Genomic DNA, 22657 nt, shown 5'->3' on the forward strand with positions numbered 1-22657 from the left:
CCCGATGGCTGGAAGCTTCCTGGGGCAGAGACCCAGCCAGCAGTGCCATCTAGGTGGACCCCACCTCCTGCAGAGGCTGGAAGCCAGGGAGCTGATGAGCTCTGCCCTCCCTCCCAGCCTCACACTCAGGCCCTCATCTTACCTGAGCTGGCTGCTGCTCCTCAGTTGGCAGTTCTCGTACAGTTATAGTCTCTTCCAGCTGTTGGAAAGACCCTTTTCTGTCTCTGAGACGTCCCCATTGTCCGGGGTTCCTGCGACAGTCCATGGGAGTTCTGTTTCCTTTGAAATGTGTCTGGCTCCTCTGCTGTTGCCCCTGAAAAGGTGTTCGTGGGTGTTCCCGACTTTGACAATATTTCAGTAACACAAACATTGCAAAACTTGCTATCCTCATCCAAAGGTCGAAGGCACCATAGCTCCAACATTAGAGGCAAACCTCTACCTCTGGAAGTACTTGACAGATTTGGCTTGCTAACACCTAGGCTACTTCTACACTTACGAAAAACTTCGAAATGGCCCTGCTTATGGCCAAAGCGAAGAATACTAATGAGGTGCTGAAATGAATATTCAGTGCCTCATTAGCGTGCCACTGGCTGTGGCATGTTTTGCTTGTGCGTGATTCATCTACATGGGGGTCCTTTTCAAAAGGACCCTGCAAACATTGAAATCCTCTTCTTGCTAGCAGCTGAGATGTTTGCGGGGTCCTTTCGAAAAGGACCCCTACGTAGACAAGCTGCGCGTGAGGGAAATGCAGCACTTTTGAAGTGCCATGGCCGGCGGCGTGCTAATGAGGTGCTGAATATTCATTTTAGCGCCTCATTAGCATTCTTTGATTTGACCATTAGCATGGCCATTTCGAAGTTTTTCGTAAGTGTAGATGTAGCCCTAGCGTTAATTGTCTTATTTCTTTGCTTCTTTGCAAAAAATTGGAAACATTGGAAAAAAGCTTTTGTGATTTTTTTTTAAAAAGGTCATTTCCCTGCAAAATGGCTTTTCATTTGAAATTGTTCCAGCAGCTCAAGTTTGATATTTTTTACTACATTCGGCTCTAGAAGGACAAAAGTCGGCTGAGGCCATGTGTGCAAGTAAACTTTATGAATGCAATTTTACATGAGTTTATTTGAGAATGTTTGAGAAAACGTAACCATCTTTGATTATCACTGGTTTTCATTTACCAAAAACTGGATTTCTCATTAAATAAAATGTTTGAAAAAGTTTTGATATAACTTTTCATTAAAAATGCAGAAAAAACGGTGCAGAAACTGCAAGAAAATCTGTTTCAAACCTACAGCATAGTAACAGCTTAATAATTCCAGCTTTCTTAATAAAAAATAATTCACTTTGATCAGGTCTTCTGAAAAGACTGGAAGGGAAACAGAATGAAGAGTGGGCAAATGTCATAGATTACAATAAGGGTTTATGAGCACCAGGTGGTGTTTGTGGGCTCCTGAAATAATGCTGCTTGGTGTGTTTTAGGGTGACATTGTCTCTTGTGCGGGATCGTATTTATGTTTGTGGACCATCAATGGCCAGCCTTTGGCAACCCTGAGCACCGCTTGCGGCCTGGAAGGAGACATTGTTTGCTGCTGCTTCGCTGACGTAAAGGACTGGGACACACGGAGTGTCATCGTGACAGGGGGCACAGATGGAATTTTGAGGGTAGGTGTCATGTCTTTGCTAAACCAGCTGTGGATTAGAGGCAGAATTTCCCAGACCGAGTGGCACAACAATGTTGTTCTCACCCTAGGCACATTACAGAAAGTGATAGTGTAACCAAAGATGAAGAGGGGGGTTGTAATTTGCAGGAAAACAGTGCATGTTCACCACAGCAAATTTAGAAAGAAACAAAAGAAGTAGTTTTGTTTGAAATCTTCCTTGGAAATTTTCAGTACAATTCTTTTTCCCTCTAAAACCGGAAAATTGTGGTTTTGAGCAAAAACAAAAAAGCTGACAAAGATAAGAGTTCATTCATCCAAAAGCCATTTTGCACTGAAAAATAAAAGGTTTCAGAGAATTGTTTTCCTCCTGCTCTGATACTTTGGGTTGGGGGAAGGTTTCGGGGCAAAATCCTCCCAGAGACATCTCATCACCCTGAGGATTTGTTTGGAAAGCGCTGCTCGGGCTGGTCGAGTCCAAAGGCAAAAATAACGCTGTTTCTCAGAAGTGTGTTTAGCTCCCGAGATAAAGTATCTGTGTCCGAACTGGACACTGCCCCATCTGAGAGAAGGAAATAGCTCTCCCAGCTCTACTTTCGGCTGCTGATTGAACATAAACATGGGAATCCTCTCTCTAGAGCCGACAGAGTCTAGTTCTGCGGCACCTGCATGGAACCCAGGAGGACAGCTGAGCTGGGACAGGGCAATACCCACCTCTGATTCATCCACCGTAACTTTGACCTGACAGAAATTCCACAAGCCCCGGAATTGATGACTGTCTTTCTGACACCTCTGCATTTTCTAACCCTTCCTTTCTTACCGGCACAGTTATGGAAGACAGACTATGCTAAAGCCCCAGGCCAGGATGTTGGATCAAGATCGCAAAAAGCTGCAACAGAAGACCTGGATACCAAAGGTATACGTTCACAGTCCTGATCTGAAACACTGCTGTGGTGTTCCACTGCATCTCTGTGAAAGCAGCTAGGGTAAGACAAGGGGAATGAGATGCAGGAAATCTGGGGAACCCTCCTTCCCCATCCTCCACAAACCCTTTCCACTTCTGAGCCCGAATCACACCCTGGTGAAGGTCCAGAAGTGATCTGGGGGTTGACAGCCTTTGTTATGTCTTGCCTTTGGCAGAGCCAAATGCCAGGTGAGTTGCAATGACTGGTTCAACCAAGGCAGAAATGCTGAAGGATGGGGAAGAATTTCCATCCCCAGCTGTCTTGCACACACACACACACCCACGCACGCACACACGGTGGAGGTTGTACAGGTTTTGAGCTGCGTAGGGCATCAGCATTGCCCTTCAGATCTGCAGGGGGACCTTGAGTCTGACAGCCAGCACACCCTCCTGACATGAGAGCAGTAGATATAAGCTGTGTCTACACGTGCACGCTACTTCGAAGTAGCGGCACTAACTTCGAAATAGCACCCGTCGCGGCTACACGCGTCGGGCGCTATTTCGAAGTTAACTTCGACGTTAGGCGGCGAGACGTCAAAGCCGCTAACCCCATGAGGGGATCGGAATAGCGCCCTACTTCGACGTTCAACGTCGAAGTAGGGACCGTGTAGACAATCCGCGTCCCGCAACGTCGAAATTGCCGGGTCCTCCATGGCGGCCATCAGCTGGGGGGTTGAGAGATGCTCTCTCTCCAGCCCCTGCGGGGCTCTATGGCCACCGTGGGCAGCAGCCCTTAGCCCAGGGCTTCTGGCTGCTGCTGCGGCAGCTGGGGATCCATGCTGCAGGCACAGGGTCTGCAACCAGTTGTTGGCTCTGTGTATCTTGTGTTGTTTAGTGCAACTGTGTCTGGGAGGGGCCCTTTAAGGGAGCGGCTTGCTGTTGAGTCCGCCCTGTGACCCTGTCTGCAGCTGTGCCTGGCACCCTTATTTCGATGTGTGCTACTTTGGCGTGTAGACATTCCCTCTCAGCGCCTGTTTCGATGTGGTGCCGCGCAACGTCGAAGTTGAACATCGACGTTGCCAGCCCTGGAGGACGTGTAGACGTTATTCATCGAAATAGCCTATTTCGATGTTGCTACATCGAAATAAGCTATTTCGATGTTGGCTTCACGTGTAGATGTAGCCATAGCGTAGGATGGGGCAGGCAGTTCTTTTGTTTCAAGAGAGGGGGTTTAAGATGGGAGCCCTGTAAGGATAAAGAAGAAGTAACACAGAGAAACAAATGCTGGAGAAGTTATGAGTGTGACTCCGTGACAGGGACAGAATTTAGCAGCCCTAGGGCTCGTTTCTGGTTCATGTCTCTGGTCCCTGGCGCTCAGGTGTTAGGGTTTCAGCTGGCCAGGCATCGGGAAAGGTGTCTCATCCCTGATCGTTTAAGCTCTTCCTTCTGGATGGTGATGGGACACTGGGTGGAACGAGCCAGGCTTGGGGCGGGCATGGAGCACTGTCTGGTGCGGGGCTAAATGCCCACATTCTCCACCAAAAATGTTATGCTTAAACAAAGCACACGAGATCTTTTATTGGGGAAAAGGCAGTACACTACACTAATCTGATAGCTGTCTTTGATAGGATAACGAGCCTTGTGGATGGGGTGAAATGGTAGATGTGGTATACCTAGACTTCAGCAAAGCATTTGATATGGTCTCACACGATATTCTTATCAAAAAACTAGTCAAATACAATTTAGATGAGGCTACTATACGGTGGGTGCATAACTGGCTGGATAACCGTACTCAGAGAGTAGTTCTTAATGGTTCTCAATCCTGCTGGAAAAGTATAACTAGTGGGGTTCCGCAGGGGTCTGTGTTAGGACCGGTTCTGTTCAATATCTTCATCAACGACTTAGATATTGGCATAGAAAGTACACTTATTATGTTTGCAGATGATACCAAGATGGGAGGGGTTGCAACTGCTTGGGAGGATAGGATCATAATTCAAAATAATCTGGATAAATTGGAGAAATGGACTGAGGTAAACAGGATGAAGTTTAATAAGGACAAATGCAAAGTGCTCCACTTGGGAAGGAACAATCAGTGTCACACCTACAGAATGGGGACAGACTGTCTAGGGATGACTACAGCAGAAAGGGATCTAGGGATTATAGCGGACCACAAGCTAAATATGAGTCAAGAGTGTGATGCTGTTGCAAAAAAAGCAAACGTGATTCTGGGATGCATCAACAGGTGTGTTGTGAACAAGACACGAGAAGTCATTCTGCCGCTCTACTCTGCGCTGGTTAGGCCTCAGCTGGAGTATCGTGTCCAGTTCTGGGCACCGCAGCTCAAGAAAGATGTGAAGAAATTAGAGAGGGTGCAGAAGAGAGCGACAAGAATGATTGAAGGTCTAGAGAACGTGACCTATGATGAAAGGCTGAAAGAATTGGGCTTGTTTAGTTTGGAAAAGAGAAGATTAAAGGGGGACATGATAGCGGTTTTCAGATATCTAAAAGGGTGTCATAAGAAGGAGGGAGAAAACTTGTTCTTTTTGGCCTCTGAGGATAGAACAAGGGGCAATGCACTTCAACTGCAGCAAGGGAGGTTTAGGTTGGACATTAGGAAGAAGTTCCTAACTGTCAGGGTGGTCAAATACTGGAATAAATTGCCAAGGGAGGTTGTGGAATCTCCATCACTGGAGATGTTTAAGAACAGGTTAGAGAGATGTCTATCAGGGATGGTTTAGACAGTACTTGGTCCTGCCATTGGGGCAGGGGGCTGGATTCGATGGCCTCTCGAGGTCCCTTCCAGTTCTAGTATCCTATGATTCTATGATTTATTGAGAATACAACAGCAGCACATGCTTGCTAGTCACTCACACACACAGACGCCATACGCACACAGTTTCGCCAGATGATGTTATAGTTACCAATCCAGAGTCTGGATCAATCTAGTGGCCAGCTAGATCAATTACAGAGGGGGAGCAGGGCCTGGTTGGTTGCGATTCGATGCTTTTCTGGAATTGGTGGCAAGACGAACCCAAAGGTCCACGGCAAAGCACCCTGCTTCTATAATTTTGTTGGTGTTGTTGTTTATGGATTTTGCTGTGTTAGTTTGTGACCGGTGTGTTATCTTTTTGATATTAATTGTTTTCAAAACATCTTTGAAAGGCTTATTTAGTAATTAATTGTTTTTAGGGGTGCCTGCTCCATGATTTTGAGTTGTTAATTTGCCAATCTGATTACTTTTTTGTACTGATGGGGTTTTTTTTGACACTGTTGTTTGTTTTTATCTATGTTTTACCCCTGCTTTTTTGGCCATCTGGCTCAGAGGACAACCTTTGCGCCTTTATTTTGACCCAGGCATACCACTTTTACACATAAACAAAAAGGTTACAAGAACTTTTAAAGAAAAGTGTTGTACCACAGTATGTCATATTGGGCAAAGCGAAGGGCATTGTAAATCAAGCAATTGAGACTTACTTCAGCCTTTAACATATCTTTAATCTTATTAACATAGACACAATATTAGAACTTTGGCTCTTTGCTTACTAACCTCACTAAACTTTAAAACAAAGAGGCGTATAGTCAATTAAAGAACTTACATTTAACATTTGATTCATTTTATTAATTGTCACCTCGCGTTGCTACATTATCAAACCTAAAACACGAATATAAAAAGAATAAAACGTTTAACTCCCGACAGGGCTGGCGGATTCCTGCAGGGTCTAACTAATCGCCCTCGGTGGGGTTGGAGGCAATTCCCCACCAGGTCAGCCAGGCAGTGACCTTGCAGGGGTGTTGCAGTGAATGGCTATGGATCATTCACCAGGATTATTTGGGGATACGTGTGGCTCCTTCCGGCCTCAAACTCTCTGCCTTCTCCTCCCTGGCAGCAGCCAGCCCCTCCTGCTGTCGCCCTGCTCTGCTCCCACCCTCTTTCATTTCCTCCTCCACTCACTTAGACTCCCCCTCCCCCCGCCCCCCGGTGTCCCTCCCTCCGTGCCAGCAGGGCAGGGGCTGTGTCCCTGTCCTGGGCGCTCCCAGCCTTGCTCTGCTGAGAGCTGCTCCTGACTGCCTGGCGGACCAGCATGCACAGATGAGAATGCAGTGCCAGAGTCCAGCTCCTTGCAGGCATGGGGATCAGCCAGGGGGACTGGGAGCAGGTGGTGCCACCAGACTGGGACCCCAGAGACCGGGTTCCTTTGGGCAGAGTCAGGTCTGGAGCGTCTCTCTGCTTTCCACCAAATACGGCGTCCTTCTCTGTGTCCTACACTGTGCTGCAAAGCTGCTCTACCTTCCACCCCAGCGGTGGCAGGGAGACCTTGCCCCCCCCCCGCATACGTGTGCAGACAGCACCCTGAGAGCCCTCCGTTATGTGAACAGTGCGGTGTTGCTGCCTGACCTTGGAGATATGGGGCAGTGCAACGGGTAGATCCTGCCTGGAGAGGTGGATGCTGGAGCTGGAGGAGCTCAGTGCTCACGTCTGGCAGGATCAGGCCCTAAATGAGCCCTGGCTCGATAAACTTAACGTGTTTAACAAACCATCCTGCTGCAACACTGTCGCACGAGGCCCACACTGTGTCCACAGGACCCTAGGAGCTCCTGCCATGACATCTGCCCTGCTGGATACTACAGCGCCTGGCCCAGTTCTGGGAAGGAGCCATGCCAACCTGGGCCCCTGGCTGGAGGGACTGAGCCTGGCCTGGCTCCCTCAGGGCACTCACTGCCTTTGCCACTCGCAATGAAGCCGGATGCTTTCCAAGCTGTCAGAGGCCAGCAGGGGGCCCCTGGAGCACAGGTTTAGTTATGCTTCTCCAGCTGTGTTCCTGAACCGTGGGTTAGGCTGAGCGGATGGCAAAGCTATTCAAGGGAGAGCTGGGAGCCGGAGGCTCACCCTGTACTGAAAGCTACACGGCTGTCGTGGCAACGAAAGCAATTGGCGTTAAACATCCCTGAGCTAACAGATACAAAAGTAGCAATGGCCAGCCAGGGCTGTCATTTTCCCAGGGCATTTTAACATATGTGAGCTGAAGAAGTGGGTCTGCCCCAGGAAAGCTCATCACCTAATACATTATTTTGTTAGTCTTTAAAGTGCTACATGACTGCTAGTTTTGTGAACGTACGCGTGTAGGGATAGAGAGAGAGAAACCAGGTATGATTTATGGTGGATGAAAGGCTGGATATGAGTAGACAGTGTGCCCCTGTAGCCGAGAAGGCTAACAACATACGAGGGTGCATTAGGAGGAGCATTTCAAGCAGATCTAGAGAAGTAGTTGTTCCCGTCTATTCGGCACTGGTGAGGCCACATCTGGAATATTGTGTCCAGTTTTGGGCCCCCCAGTATAAAAAGGATGTGGATGTGCTGGAGCAGGTTCAGCGAAGGGCAACAAAAATGATTAAGGGGCTGGAGCACAAGACCTACAAGGACAGGCTGAGGGATTTGGGTTTGTTCATTTTACAGAAGAAAAGACTTAGAGGTGATTTAATAGCAGCCTTCAACTTCCTGAAGGGGAGCTCTAAAGAGGAGGGTGAGAACTGTTCTCAGTGGTGGCAGAACAAGGAGCAATGGTCTGAAGTTGAAGAGGGAGAGGTGTAGGTTAGATATTAGGAAAAACTACGTCACCAGGAGGGTGGTGAAGCTTTGAAACGCATTGCCTAGAGAGGTGGTGGAATCTCCATCCCTTGAGGTTTTTAAGTCTCAGCTGGACAAGGTCCTGGCTGGGATGACTTAGCAGGGGCTGGACTACATGACCTCCTGAGGTCCCTTCCAGCCCTAGGATTCTGTGACTTATAATGTTTGTTTTTGTGGCCCTCATTGCAGATGTGCAGACGGCACTTTCCCTTGCCCCAGAATTAGACTTACAGTTTGCAGAACGACATAACTGTGGATGGAACATCTGCATGCGAAGATAGTAATCTGCAGGGACCAGATGTTGTGGGAAGCATTCCCTATAAGCTCAGTGCTTGGGTGGCTGCCGCGGAAAGATTCAGGTGCTGCCCAGCTGATGAGCAGAGTGTCCACAGCCACCCACAGCTGGAAGCCTGTGTTTCTTTGGTGGTGCACATCTGCTCTTGCTTTGGTGCACATAACAACATTTATTCTGCACATGGGTGGTTAAAAAAAATGTGGGAATGCTGATCGTGGGTGGAATTTTCCACGGTGCCTTCGTGACTTACCAGCACAAGTCTCATGATTGGGAGTTCTGCTCTGAAATCCCTGAGATGGGACTTTAGCGCCTAACTGTTTTTGCTGTGCATAAGCCTTTCTAGCTCTTTAAGACCATGAGACTTAGCATACTGATCCAGCGAACTCTGTCCCCCGTCTGGGACGGTGGGCAGTACCAGCTCCTATGGAAGAAGGTGTAGGAATCCTCACTCGCCAGTTGTGAGATAACATGTCCCTCCCTCACCCACGAAGTTAAGTCTTGGCCTGGTCTCTCTGAGTTACAAAGCAGCTTAAGCCCTGAAGCAGGAGGTTTAATGGCTCTTCCAAATGTTACCGGAATTAGGATAATGATGACATTCTTGGTCTCCATATTAACGTCCAATCCATTTCCCTCATCTTCCTAAACTCTTGGCCTCTCTGACTTTTTGTGGTTCCACAGTCCAATCACACAGATTGCACTGTTGGCAGATCTGATTACATGGGTATATTTCTATGCCAACTAGGGCCACACGGGGGCTGGAAGCCCTGGCCAGTCAGGAAGGGGAGTGTGTGTCCTAGGGGAAGGCTGAAAGCATGGAGAGCAATGAGACAGGTTATGCTGCCTGATCTTAAGCCCTCTGGCTGGGGCCAGAGGGCAGAAGAGAGGCTTTAAGATGGACTTCTAACTAGGGCTACAGACAGGAGAACAATGGAGGGGTTGACCCGTTGACCTTTCCGCACCAGAGAGCGGCACCCGGGGAAAAGGGATGCTCCCCTGGTGAAGATGATCTCGCAGCAGAGAGGCTGGGGACAGGTGGTCCTGTTAGGAGGAGTAGAAGGGCTGGGGCACCCATGCTGACAGAAGAAGACTGACAGAGTTCAGGTGGGTGGAAGGCACCTGTGTGTGGAACCCAAGGAGGGATGTGCTGGGATTTTAAGGCCTCTATGCTCAGGCGATGATAAACGAGCTTTGGTCTGTTTTACATTATGGTTTTGCATTAAGCCAACCCCAAGGAGGCAAGAGCGCCTGAGGCAGGGCCCTCAGACTGCTGGAGAGGAGAAACGGAGGCAGGTGCATCTGCCATGCCATAGATTGTCACAAGAGGGCGTTCCAGCCAGAGCCACCCTGTGCGAAGCCCAGAGAGTTTAGACAGACTGAACCATGATCCTCTAGAGGCAAAATGCTTGTGGCTGCAGGCAGAGGGGCCGAGAAATTGATGTGTACCAAGGCCTGTCACGGCCACTGTGACAGCAGGGCCCAGAGGTCCCAGCAGGCACACCAGCCATCCTGCTGCAGAGGAAGAGATAAACTTCCAGTGGTCCTGCTAGTCCTGCCATCACTTGGCCCCATCCCTGGGCACGTGAGCAAGAACCAGCCAGGCCAGCACCTAGATGGAGGGTACGTTGTGTGAACGTGCACACAACCACACGCACGCACACATTGTTTCACCCCAGCACTCACAAGCAACAGCATCCGTCATCATTAGCTCATCATAACGTTTAATTACAGCAACCAGGCGCTCCCCCAAAACTCCTCGAATGACTTGCGAACAATCGTCGGTGGCCTAACACTCCCACATCGCGTTCTCCGCATCAAAAGAAATCCCATTAATCCAAAACTGTGGCCCTGCAGGAGAAGGACGCAACCATGACCGCGTTACGCCGTTGGGCATGTGTGTGTGTTTGCGCGTGCAGACGCACATTTAATTATTGGTTCTGTTCTCGGCCGATTTAGATAAGTTGATGATACCGGGGCTTTCTGTAATTTCTTTTTAGTAGGCAATTATAGGCTGCATTACATCCTGGCAGCAAGGTATTCTGGGGCATCTTATTAAGCACAGAGCCAGTAAACACTGATGAACAATTTTGCTGAACTAGGCATGCAATTTAGAAAGCAATAATACACAAATCCAATTTAGCGCACAATTGGTACAGCCGCCCGTCAGCACATGTAACTATCATCGCCTCAAATTAAATTGGGGTGGGCCTACTCCGCAATGGCAACGGCCAAGATGAAATATATTAGTTCTCAACTGAACAACTTGCTGACCATAAATAATCACCTCTCGCCCCGCTACCCTGCAGCAGAAGCCAACACTTTCTGAGTATTTATCCTGAAATTGCTCCGCAGGTAACAAGTGGGCACAACACCTGCTTCTCTATCGGGAGCTGAATATCAGCATCGCCTTAAGTGGGAAACCAGCTAAGAATAATCCTACCCTGACGGCTCTCGCAGTGGCCAGGTAGTGTAATTAATTTCCAGTGCAATGTGTCATGTGCCCAGCAGACGGCTCAGTAGCAGCCCCAGTGATTCCAAATGTCTGTTCCAAGTCGTAAATGCCACAGTAAAATCCAGCTGAGCCAATAAGAGGCAGCCGTGCTGCGACAGGGTCTCGCCAGCTCTCCCGAGCTTAGCGTACCCAGGAGACTGCCCAGGAAAGAGCCAGCTGTTGTGGAAAGCAATGTGAAGGCTTAGGAGTTGCTGCTCCTCTCTCGGAATCAGGGTGAAGCCGCTGCCCCTGCACAGTGCCACAGGCCACTGGAGTTGCAGTGACGTGTTGTCCAGCAGCTGTGAAAGTGAGGCCTGTCAAGATCGTGTGATTTCAGTGTCCAGAATGAAAAGGTGTTGCAGTGACATCTGTGAAAGTGACATCTGACCTGAGTTCTTTCCCTTCATTATCTACCTCCTGCAATTTTAATTGGCTCCAAGGTTCAGCCTTGTTTCCTGTCCTCTCATGTGGCTATGCACTGGTAAACGGTGGCTATGCTGCTGTCCAGAAGTGGTGGCATCTCAATGATCAGCAAAATGATCCTTGTTAACAGCGTGGTTAGATTGCAGAGACTTGGGAGTGGGGCCTGCCTGTTTCCTGAACTTCTGAACCTTTGGAGGCTCCTGAGCATGCTCAGGGATTACTGATGTCAGGGGATAAAGCTGCCACATGCACCTATCAGAAGGCTTTATTCCTATTCCTAAACTGTCTGCCAAAAAGATGTATTGGGGCAGTGCTTGCTTAGCTGGGAGATGAATGAAACTTGGAGCTCTGGGCAGTTCAGATCTAGATCTCAGCTGGCCACATTGTCCCTAACTGGCCGACCCAAACCTTGGATGCTAACCCCATTGAACTCTGGGAAAGTTTGGCTGTAGATCCAGCCTCACCTTTGGGGAGCTTAGCCCTGTTTGTAGTTGACGTGAGAGCTCTTTGGGCAAGCTCCCTCCCGTGTGACTCTATGGCTGCCCAAACCAGGGAGAATCTCAGATATGGAGCACCAGTTCTGCGTTTTATTACTGAACGCTGTCTTTTTTTTTTCCTTTTTCTTTCCTCTCCCAAGAAATTCTTCCAGGCTCCTCGTTGGTGATGAGAGAGGCAGGATCTACAGTTGGGCTGTGGATGGGTAGGAAAAAACCACAAGGAGCTCTTGGTGTCCTCCAGCCCTGCACGGAGTCTGTGGATGGAAAGAAAACAATCCTTCAGAGTACACATGATTTGGAAGGAAGAATGGACTGCTGGGGTAGTGGGTGACCCCTTGGCTTGGGAAGACAAGCTCCCTGTCCCCAGCCCCTTCTGGCCAAGGCCCCTGCCCTTCTTGCCCATCAGACCCTAACCCCGCTGCCCACTGTGGCCCCTGCTGGCACCTCCGCCCCCTAGCGTGGTCACTGGCCCTTTCTCCCTGCCCCAAGGTAGCTCACCAACCCAGGCAACAATACACAAATCCAGTTGAGCACACAATTGCCTCTCTCAGCCTTTGCCTTCAATACCTGCCACCCATGGTGGAGTGAAACAGACCTGAAGAGTCAGTGGATTATAGCGTCAGCTGGGAGCAAGTGAGGAATTTAAGCATCCTCTGACACAGCTGCACTCTGCTAATAAGGTATCAGGGACCAGATCGGCCCCTGCCACTGACACAACCCTCCTTACTGAATATGCCAAGGCGACTCGCTGCCCACTGCTGTAATGCAGTGTGGTGGGGGACGGGGGGGCAGGTTTTCTGTCTGCTGTGTCTCCCGCAACTCCCACTCTGCTCCCCAGGAAGTCAAGAGGGCATTGCCACTCTTCCAGGGGAGCAGTCCTGGGCCCTGAATTACAGGCCACTGTACAGAACACAGCAGGGAGACGCTACTGAAGCATGTTTAAAACTGATCCTCGCTGGTACATGCATTTGAACTGGACGTGAATTTCCTCCATACAAAGCAGGTTTTGCACTAAATAAAATTCAGCTGTTTGTTAATGGGGTTTAATCGGGGGGGGGGGGGGGGGCGGTAATTGCTCCCTGTACTTGGTTGGGGCTGGCACGCGGTGGGTGCGGTGAAACTTGGATCTAGAGGCTGATATGTAAACTGGGTGCTGGGATGTGGGTTGAGCCTCTCAGGTGCTCTTTGACCTGGGATGTTTTGACTCCAGAGCTTCTGGGCAAGATGTAGATTTTAAAGTAATTTTAAGGGAGGAAAATTCCACCCGCTGAAATGGATGGAGCAGCAAGCAGCTTGAATTCTATCTTGCAGGTCATTAACATGTGAAGCCAGCTGTAACCAGTGTTCCCGCTAATTGTTTCCATGCATGATGGAAATAAAGGGTGGAATAAATTTTGTTATGTGCATCAAGACATGTGGGTGTGCACTGCCAATAGAAACACACACTGCCAGCTTTGGGCACTCTGCTAATCAGCTGGGCAGCATCTGAATCTTTCCTGGGAAGCTGCCCACGTGTTCGGCTTACAGGGAACACTGGCTGTGACCCACAAGCAGTCTGGCTTGTAGGGTTCTGAGAGGACAAGAGGATACGCATGCATTACAGATGTCAGTGCTCTGTGTGTGTGTGTGTGTGTCAGTCTGCAGCCTCAAGGCCAGAGTGTGTGTGTGTGTGTCAGTCTGCAGCCTCAAGGCCAGAGAGTGATCTCCTTACAGCCCCTCCCCACTGGAGCAGGGCTGACTGCCCCTTCAGCAGGGGGCAGAAGTGGCACTTTCGCACCTCATGCTTGCCTAGATGTTCGTTTCTGCCCAGCCAGTGCTGCTTGGTCACAGGCTGCACCCCCAGGGGAGTTCTTCAAGAGGGTCCCCGGGGCTGGAGATTGGAATGTCCCGGGTAAGATGTAACGCTGACCTTTTTGGCAGTCGCTCGGTAACAAGTTGGACGTCTTCACGTCACCCTCCTATTTGTGATTTGGTTGATGGCTGAGCAGCCCAATTCTGGAGCCGCAGGTCTTATCACAGAGGGGGCAGGTGTTGGTAGCTGTTGAGGGGTGCAGAGTAGTTGTTGATGCTCTTTTCTTCTTCACCACCACTTTCTGTCTGCACTGCAGCAGGACCTCTCAGAGTGCACCACCCCCTCATGGATTACCATTCTCCACTGAGGACGGTCTTGGGCAAAGTTCTCCCAAGTTTTGACATGGATGCTGCAAGTTTTCACGTGTGCCTTCAACATGTCCTTAAGTTGCTTCCGCTGGCCCCCATCACTCCTCTGTTCTTCCTCCAACTCGGAAAACAGAATCTCTTTTGGGAGGCGCTGATCAGACATCCATACCATGTGGCCAGTCCAACGAAGTTGTTGGTGAATGATAACGGATTCAATGCTGGTCATGTTCGACTTTTCTAGGACGCTAGTGTTTGTGTACCTACCCTCCCAAGAAATATTTAGGATTCTCCTCAGGCAGCGTTGATGATATTGTTCAAGTGCCTTCAAATGACGCTTCTATGCTGTCCAGGTTTCACATGCGTACAGTAGCATTGGAACAACCACTGCATGGTATACAAAGAGCTTTGTCTTGGAATAGATGTCCCGGTTCTCAAAGATCCTTTATCTCAGGTGGGCAAAAGCAGAGCTTGCACGGCTCCGATGATGCTGGGTCTCCTCACCAATGTCGACTTCAGTGGAAAGATGACTTCCAATGTGTGGGAAGGGCTCCACATTTTCCATTGACTTCAATAGAAGGTGCTTGAGATTGTCCTGTTGGTGAAGGCTGGTGGATGTTCGGTGTGAGGCTGAGATTCTCATACGCTTCAGCGAAGGCACTTGAGATGGCCTGAAGGGCTGTGGGAGAAAGAGCAGCAACCATTTTGTTGTCCGTATCCTGGAGCTCCATGATTGAGGTCATGGAGGTCTTGCTTTTAGCCTTCAGTTTCCTAAGACTGAAAAGCTTCTTGTTGATTCCGTCGACAATCTCCACGCCATCTGGAAGCTTACTGTCAATGAGGTGAATGGTCCTGGTGATGAAGATGCAGGACAATGACGGGCAATGACGCAGCCTTGCTAGACTCCCGTTTTGACCTCAAAGGGATCACTTTGGGATCCATTATTGCTCACTACTGTGGCAGCCATGTCATGAAGCAGCCTTAAAATCCTAAGGAATTTTTCGGGGCAGCCAATCTTTGAGAAGATGGTCCACAGGGCACTCCGACTGACTGAGTGGAATGCTGTCGTCAAGTCGATGAAACCCATATGTAAGGCTTGGTCGTGTTCGCGACATTTTTCTTGCCGTTGCCGGGCAGTGAAGATCATGTCCACTGTTCCTTGGAATGGTTGGAAGCCATACTGGGATTCTGGGAGAATGTCTTCTGAGAGTGGCAGGAGTCAGTTGGTCAGGATTCGAGCTAAGATTTTCCCTGCTGTCCCAGAGGGAGATGCCACAATAATTTCCACAGTCTGACTTGTCACCCTTCTTGAACTGAGTGACCATCCGTGTCTCTCTGAAATCTTGTGGCATCTGCTGTCTACCCCAGATGTTGAGAATCAGGAGGTAGTGTAGTTTGGGGAGTCCTGACCCACCGTCTTTGAAGATTTCACTGAGGATTCCATCTAGTCCGGTTACCTTGTTGCGCTTCGACGGCAACTTGGACCTCACTCAGGGAAGGAAGTGTTGCAAGATCATCTCTAGCTGGTTGCCGAGGGATTTGGTCAAGAGATTCTAGGACCACGCTGGAGGGGCGGTTCAGAAGTCCATTATGGTGCTCCCTCCAGCGAGAAGCGATGTCTTCATTGTCTTTCAGGAGTTGGGTACCATCCTTTGATCTCAGGGGATTGGTTCCATGGTTTCTTGGTCCATAAACAGCTTTGGTAGCGTTGAAGAAACGTCTCGTATCGTTGATGTCTGCGAGATGCTGGAGTTCTTATGCCTTCTCAGTCCATCACTGGTTTTTTGGAGTCCTTGTTTTATGTTGGACTTTTGCCTTGGCCTTGGCATGTGCTTCTTTCTCCCTTTGTTGTTCAATTGACGTCGCTTTGACAGGCCCTAAAGGCTTCTTTCTTGCCTCAATCAAGCAGTCAATTTCCACATCGTTCTTGTAAAACCAGTCTGGATGCTTCCTGGCCAGGTAGCCAATGGTTTCTCCACAAGCTCCAACAACGGCATTCTTCAAGTGACCGGTGCTCTTCATCTTCAGGCTGTACGGTCAGCAGCTTCCTTTAGCGTGCGATCTGGAAGTCACTTTGTCTGACTTCAAGCCTTGTACATTGTACATTGATCTTTCGTCGGATCTGTTTCCTCTGACTTCTCCATTTGGTAATTGGATCGAATAAAGCAGCGATCAGTCCAGTAGCCATCAGCACTACCCATTGCACGTGTGAGAAGGACATCACGCCGATCAGTCACAGCCAAGTTTCTCCAGTCCTAGTCTGGATTCGTGCCTCATCGACACACAGCCTTCAGTTTCCGCCCCCTCTTGCTGAGGCCCGTAGAATCATGGAACAATAGAGCTGGAAGAGACTTAAAAAAGCCATCGAGTCCAGCCCCCTGCTCTAAGCAGGACCAAACCCATCACATCAGTCCCGCCAGGGCTTTGTTGAGGCGAGTCTTAACCACATCCAGGGATGGAGACTCCACTACTTCCCTGGGTAGACCATTCCAATGCTTCACCACCCTCCTAGTGAAAAAGTTGTTCCTAATGTTCAACCTGGACCTTTCTAACCGCAACTTGAGACCACGGTTCTGTGTTCTGCCCTCCGTGACCACTGTGAACGGCCTCTCTCCAGCTTCTTTGCAGCCTCCCTTCAGTAAGTTGAAGGCTGTTATCAAGTCCCCCCTCAGCCTTCTCTTCTGCAGACTAAACAGTCCCAATTCCCTCAACCTTTCTTCATAAGTCATATGCCCCAGCCCCCTAATTATTTTGGTCGCCCTCCGCTGGACCCTCTCCAGTGTATCCAAATCCTTCCTATAACTGGGGGCCCAGAACTGGACACAGTACTCCAGATGCGGCCTCCCCAAAGCCGAATAAAGTGGAACAATCACTTTTCTGGATCTACTAGCAATGCTCCTCTTGATGCAACCTAATACGCCATTAGCCTTCTTGGCTACAGTCTCACACTGTTGACTCGTGTCCAGCTTCTCATCCCACTACAACTCCCAGGTCCTTTTCTGCAAAACTACTACCGAGCCAGTCGGACCCCAGCCTGTAACAATGCTTGGGATTCTTCCGGCCCAAGTGCAGGAGTCTGCACTTGGAACCACGTCAGATTTCTTGCAGCCCAGTCTTCCAATTTGTCTCAGTCAGCCCTCCTGTTTCAATGGCTCTCCCCACATGTGCTCCAAGGGGGAAGGTCGCTGTTGTCCATGGAACTGTGCTGGCTCCTCTCCTGGTACGTGGGATCCAGTCCAGGCTTCAGCTTGGGCTTCTAAAGGCTTTTTTACCATTGAACCCCAAACCAAATGACTGGAGCTGCCCTCTGGCCCTGTGCCGGCTGCATTGTGTGGCTTCCTTTGCTGTGTGGTCCTTCAGCGTAAATCAACCAGGACTTCAATTCACAGGAGGAGCTGAAGAAGGCAGACCAGGCAGAACCAAACTGAAACCAGCCCAGAGGGCTCACACGTGCAGGGAGTGCCGGTTCCCATGGGAAATTTGCTCCCGACTCACGCCAGAGCCCAGCGAGAGCAACGAAATCACACACACACTGAAGAACCGGGGCAGGGCTAGGCAGCCACCGCTGTCACATTGATGCAAGTTTATTGAGTGGCCTCTCAGACAGCTTGCAAATCAAGAGCTGGTTTGCAGCAGAAGCTGCTCAAAGCTCAAAGAGAGGCAAAATTCACATGCAAAAACTGCTGCCGTTCTATATGTTCTCTCTGCCGAGACTCAGCAAATCAGACGCTAGGCCCCAGCGCTGGGCCCGAGGCTGCGCAGCACAGGAAACCCCGAGGCATTCGGCAGTTCCCTGGGCCTGCTGCCCCTTCTGGCTGCCTTGTCTGCGGCAGCCCTGCCTTGCTTCCCACAAAGGGGGAGGATCTCTCCCACCAATGCCCACTTCCCGCTCATGAGAGAACACGCTGTTTTTGTCGGCGAGCCAAGCCGCCCTGAGGCTCGCCTCTCAGCAGAGAGCCAGGCTCTCGCTTGGAGCTCTTGGCACCGCTTCATTTGGCTTCCTTTTCTCTGCTGCACTTCAGGAGACAAGCACTTTGTTAAGGAGGGACATTCTTCCAGGGCCTGGATTCCTGGCTTCTTCCAACCTACAAGTCCTTCAACAGCTGGGGAATGGCGCAACCACCGTTCCGTGTCAGCTGAGCTCTTGGGTGGCCACTCAGGAGAGAATCAAATGCCACGCAGCTGATTAGCAGAGCGCCCACAGCTGGCAGCATGTGTCTGCTGGTGGTGCACAGCTGCACAGGCCTTGGTGCCTATAACAAAATGTATTCCACCCAGAGATGGGGAAAAATATTAGGGAAAAGAACTGGGTGTGACCCCACACAGGGGATGGGTGAGGGCTGGGGTGCTCCCTCTTTTCCTTTTGTAAAAAATCTAAGAAATTACAGACAAGTTGTTTGAGACGAATGTTTTCCACAGGTTGTGCCAAGTCAAGCACTCAAAAGTGAGGCCATGCCCGGTTAAAGACTGCTCTGGCAGGCTGATTTCAGCCCTTTGTATGTCTTATAATGCAGGCTTCAATTGTGTGACCCCTGCCTCCACACAAGGGACCCGCCTTAGGAGCCAAGCTAGCCGCTCAGCCTGGCTTCCTAGCCTCTTCATTCAGTATGTAGCTCCTGCCCGGGGTTCTCTCTAATTTTTAACATCCATGGGTGGAATACATTTTATCTGCACCAAAGCATGCACGGAGGTGCACCACCAATAGAAACCATGGGCACTTTGCTAATCAGCTGAGCAGCACCTGAATCTCTCCTGGACACCCAGCTTAGAGGGAACACTGCTCCTGCCTTATTTCCTGCACACTGGACAAACCAGCTGCCAACGGGCTGATCGGTGGCGAAATGGTGCTCACAGTTGTAGTCTGAACAGTCTGAACCTCACCTGTGTTCACAGATTTCTCTTTACAACTCACCGATGTGGTACATCAGGGTTTTTACAGATGGGAATTTGAGATGCAGGAATATTAAGGCCAAAAACTCTCACCTAATTCTGACTGTTGTGATGACTGGTCCCTGGCCGGAACAAAAAGGAAAGGCTTGAACAAAGCCGCGTAACAAGTCCGTGGCAGGGCCAGGAGGAGGTAGGACTGTAGCCTCTCTTCATTCCAGCAGGCGCCGCTCCCATGGCTGTCTGTTACAATTGTGAGCCGTGGCGAGGAAGGAGTTTGGGGGCCCATTCATGGAGCCAGAACTGCCTTCTGCAGCTGGAGGAGCCGAATGAAATGCTCCAAGCTGGTTCCGATCACCGTCAGGCCACAGAGCCTGGGCAGTTCCCGCGTGACACGGGGGACACACTAGACTCCTTGGTTCACCTCTGGCCTAGACTCCTCCACAACGCCGCGAGAGGCATGGAGTTGCCTTCGTCCCCTGGCCGATTCCCACTCTCCTGGAAGACGAATCGACAACGGGTGTGTGTAAACGTAAGGCGGGATGGCCCGTTTTGGAAGATGAAGCCCATAACTTCCTGGCACAGCCAAAGGAGGAGAAGGCAAACAAGACAACTGGAGAGGACCGGTTTACATCTGAGCTGCCCTCCTCACTTGTGGAAAGCTACGGAGTAACTATCTGCATTACCGTGGTGCCCATGGTGGGGTAGGTACTGCCCCACCCAGTGGAGGAGAGTCCTCCAGGGATGGTCGGAGCCTGCAAAGCCGAACTGCTTAATGCGGAGAGCAGGTTGCCCCTTTCAACCACAGATGCAGACAGAGGAGCTGAAGTGCATTGACAATATTGTATCAATTCGGGAACAGCAGCACCTGGCACCTTACGGTCTTGGACCATATCTGGGGGACAGGGTGCACTTTACCTGCCCCCCACCCCGATTGCGGGGGGAACACTTTACTAGGCCATGGGGGCCCAGCCCAGGCGGCAAATTGTGGTGTGGGAGGGGGCCCATGCTACAAGTTTGCCCTGCGCCCAAAAAAATTATGCTGGGGGCCTGCAGGTGTGCCAGGTGCTGCTGCAGTTGAACTAATACTTACTTGCAGCCTAGTCCGTGGCAATGCAGACGCTCGAGGGGACGTGCCACCTTTCCATGAGCATCGCTTGACTTTTCCACGGTTAGCTGTGGGACCTTAACGGCCCCTGCGGAATTTCCCTTTTTTCCTTCGTCTCCTGGAAGATGGAGGGACGAAAGAGCTGAGAAGCAGGGGCTGCTGCAGTCCGCAGGCCGGCTGAGCAGCTCTGACTTGCAAACACACGTTCCCTAGGCTAGGAGAGATGCTCTCAGCCGTCTTCACCTGCTGCCAGCCCTGGCTCAAAGTTGGGCGGCAGGCTCTGGAGGCCCCAGAAGAACAGACTCCAGACCTTACATCCCCAAAAGTCTCTCGGGGGCTTCAGATCAGTCCCCCAATTCTCTAAGCTCTTCCAGAGGGATTTATGCCCCGTAGACGAACGTTGGTTTCCTCCTGTGACTGGGCTCCGCCTTCTGCTACAGGGGCGCTCGGGCTGCTAAGCCCTGCTAGTGAATTACACAGCACACGGGTCCCCAAGGTACCTTCCCCCCAAACATGCCCCTGCTCTGCTCTGCCCTACCCTTCCTCACCGCCCTCTCCCAGCCTGCAGCACTCCGCTTCAACAGGAAATCTCCGGGCTGCCCTCAGCCCTGTCCACAGGACAGTTGAGGCAGCCATTGCAAGGTCCCCCCAAAGCGTGGGGCGTGGGGCGACTGCCCCAAACCATCTACGGATGGGACAGCTCCGGTGCTGGCTTCCAGAGCGCCCATTTGAAGCTGTTAACAGCTTCTGCCACACTTCCCCATTCAGCCCCCTGCGATAAGGCCCTGGCCCTGCAGAGGTGTAGGCACTGGCAGCAGGCCGTAGCACTACCTGCGACTCAGAAAGTTAAGCACCTCTGTCAGACTTTGCTGGTTCAGGGCCCAAGCTAACCCAGTTGCTCAAAAACCAGGCTAGCGTGGAAACCACTGGAGCCTCAACCCAAAAGGCTCCACCGCCCTCTGACGCCTCCTGCTGCTGCACAGTTGCTACTTAAAGATAAGTATGGGGTGAATTATGTCGTGTTGATCTTGGCCCTTGGCAGCCAGGGAGCTGGTGGTTCAGCCTCTTGGGTGTTACCAAGATGGCAGAGAAGCAAAGATGAGAAGGCGCCTAAAGCTAAGTAGAAGTCGGGACTTTGCTAATAATAGCAATTCCCTTCCCTACTCCCTGCCCTCCCAGCCTCGCCCAACCTCCGTCCTGGCTTCATGGCTGCTGCTGGCTTCCACGTTCGAAGCTGGGGAGAGAGCTGTGCCCACAGCCGAACTCTGGCATTTCAGGGAGGCGTTCGGTCCCAGTTCCCAGCGTGTACTGGGGACCCCTAATTCCCAGCGGACAAGTGCCAAGCCACAAAACAAGTCTGGGGGAGGGAAGGGGATAAGAGTGTGGTTTCAAAGGTGGTAGCACATCCTATTGGAGGCCTGACATCCAGAAAATAACCTGGTCACATCTGCTAAACAGTCCCTGTTTGCCTGTCTGTAGTTTGAAGATGGAATCCTTCCCTGAGTGTGGATGTTGCTGGATTCTCCATGCCCCTCCTTGGTCCTTCTGGGCTCTGCACTGGCTATACAAAAGGAACAGGAAGGTCACCTCTTCCAATTCAAAGGCCCAGACACTGTTTCCATTGGCTCTCCTGGCCTCCTACCAACCCACTTTCTGCTTCCTTGGCATTTCTGGGGACTCTGTAGAACCCCCTTACAGGCAAACTCGGTGGTTAGAGCATGGGCCTTGTAAACCAAGGGCTGCGAGCTCACTTTCTGAGGGGCTGTCCCAGGTCCTGGAGCAGGGTAGATAGATTTTTTTTTTTTTAAAAGTCAGGGATGGAGTGAGTGTAGGGGGCCGGACCTGAAGACCTCTCAAGGTCCCTGCCAGTTCTACGAGATGTGCGTACCTCCATCTTTCATCCCACCAAGGCCATGAGAGTTAGGTGCGAAGCGTTAACCATAGCTGTACTGAGAAAAGACTTTAGCTAACCGAATGTCCACAAGACCGTGACCCTGCCCCACCCCCTTCAGCACAGAACCGGATGAGTCTGGGGAGAGAGCAAACAGGTCTTTGGCAGACCAAGAGCCAAAAATCTCCTTTCAGGTGCCATCATGGCAAGTGGCAATCACAGTCAAGTGGCCATTCGCTGGCAGACCAAGGGGCTCGGGAGCGAGGCAGTGGGTGTATTGGCAGGAGACACACTCCTATCGATATAGCACAGTTTACATGGCGGGGGCGGGGGTTGTGTTACAGTTCTACTCACCTTGTCGCTCATGGGTGTGGATTTTTCACATCCCTGAGTGATGTAGTTAGACCAACCTAAGGTCTCCAGTGTAGACCTGGTCTCAGTCTCGCAGTGAAATAGGAGGTGGCACGGATGTGTGAGTAGCTGGCACATATTTCAAGGCACCATGCAAGGTGAAGTGGCCTGTTAATGGCCCTCCAGATGTGGGGAGGAAAGGAAGGGGGAAAAGAAAGCTGGATGTGTGTGCGTGGGAGGGGGTTAGTGAACTGTTGTAACAAGCCATAAATCCAGGGTCTCTGTTCAGTCCATGGGTTTTAGCGTCTCACCAAGTTACGAACTGAAGGTCCCCAGCTCGTCTTTTGAAAGTGCTCGGCAGGTTTCCAAGGAGGGTGA

At 50.7% G+C, this 22657-nt stretch overlaps 1 protein-coding gene across 1 annotated transcript in view; it reads left to right on the forward strand.

Annotated features, from left to right (window-relative positions):
* WDFY4 (WDFY family member 4) overlaps positions 1-13291 on the forward strand; it is a 217747-nt gene extending 204456 nt beyond the window's left edge. Inside the window, exons 58-61 of the mRNA XM_074999912.1 lie at positions 1474-1656; positions 2481-2568; positions 10827-10938; positions 12026-13291. Coding sequence (XP_074856013.1) covers positions 1474-1656; positions 2481-2568; positions 10827-10938; positions 12026-12092 — 450 coding nt within the window. The 3' untranslated portion in view covers positions 12093-13291. The remainder of the gene's footprint in view (positions 1-1473; positions 1657-2480; positions 2569-10826; positions 10939-12025) is intronic.
* Positions 13292-22657: the final 9366 nt, after the last annotated feature.

The sequence above is a fragment of the Carettochelys insculpta genome, chromosome 7 (assembly GCF_033958435.1).
Source record: "Carettochelys insculpta isolate YL-2023 chromosome 7, ASM3395843v1, whole genome shotgun sequence".
NCBI classification, from domain to species: Eukaryota; Metazoa; Chordata; order Testudines; family Carettochelyidae; genus Carettochelys; species Carettochelys insculpta.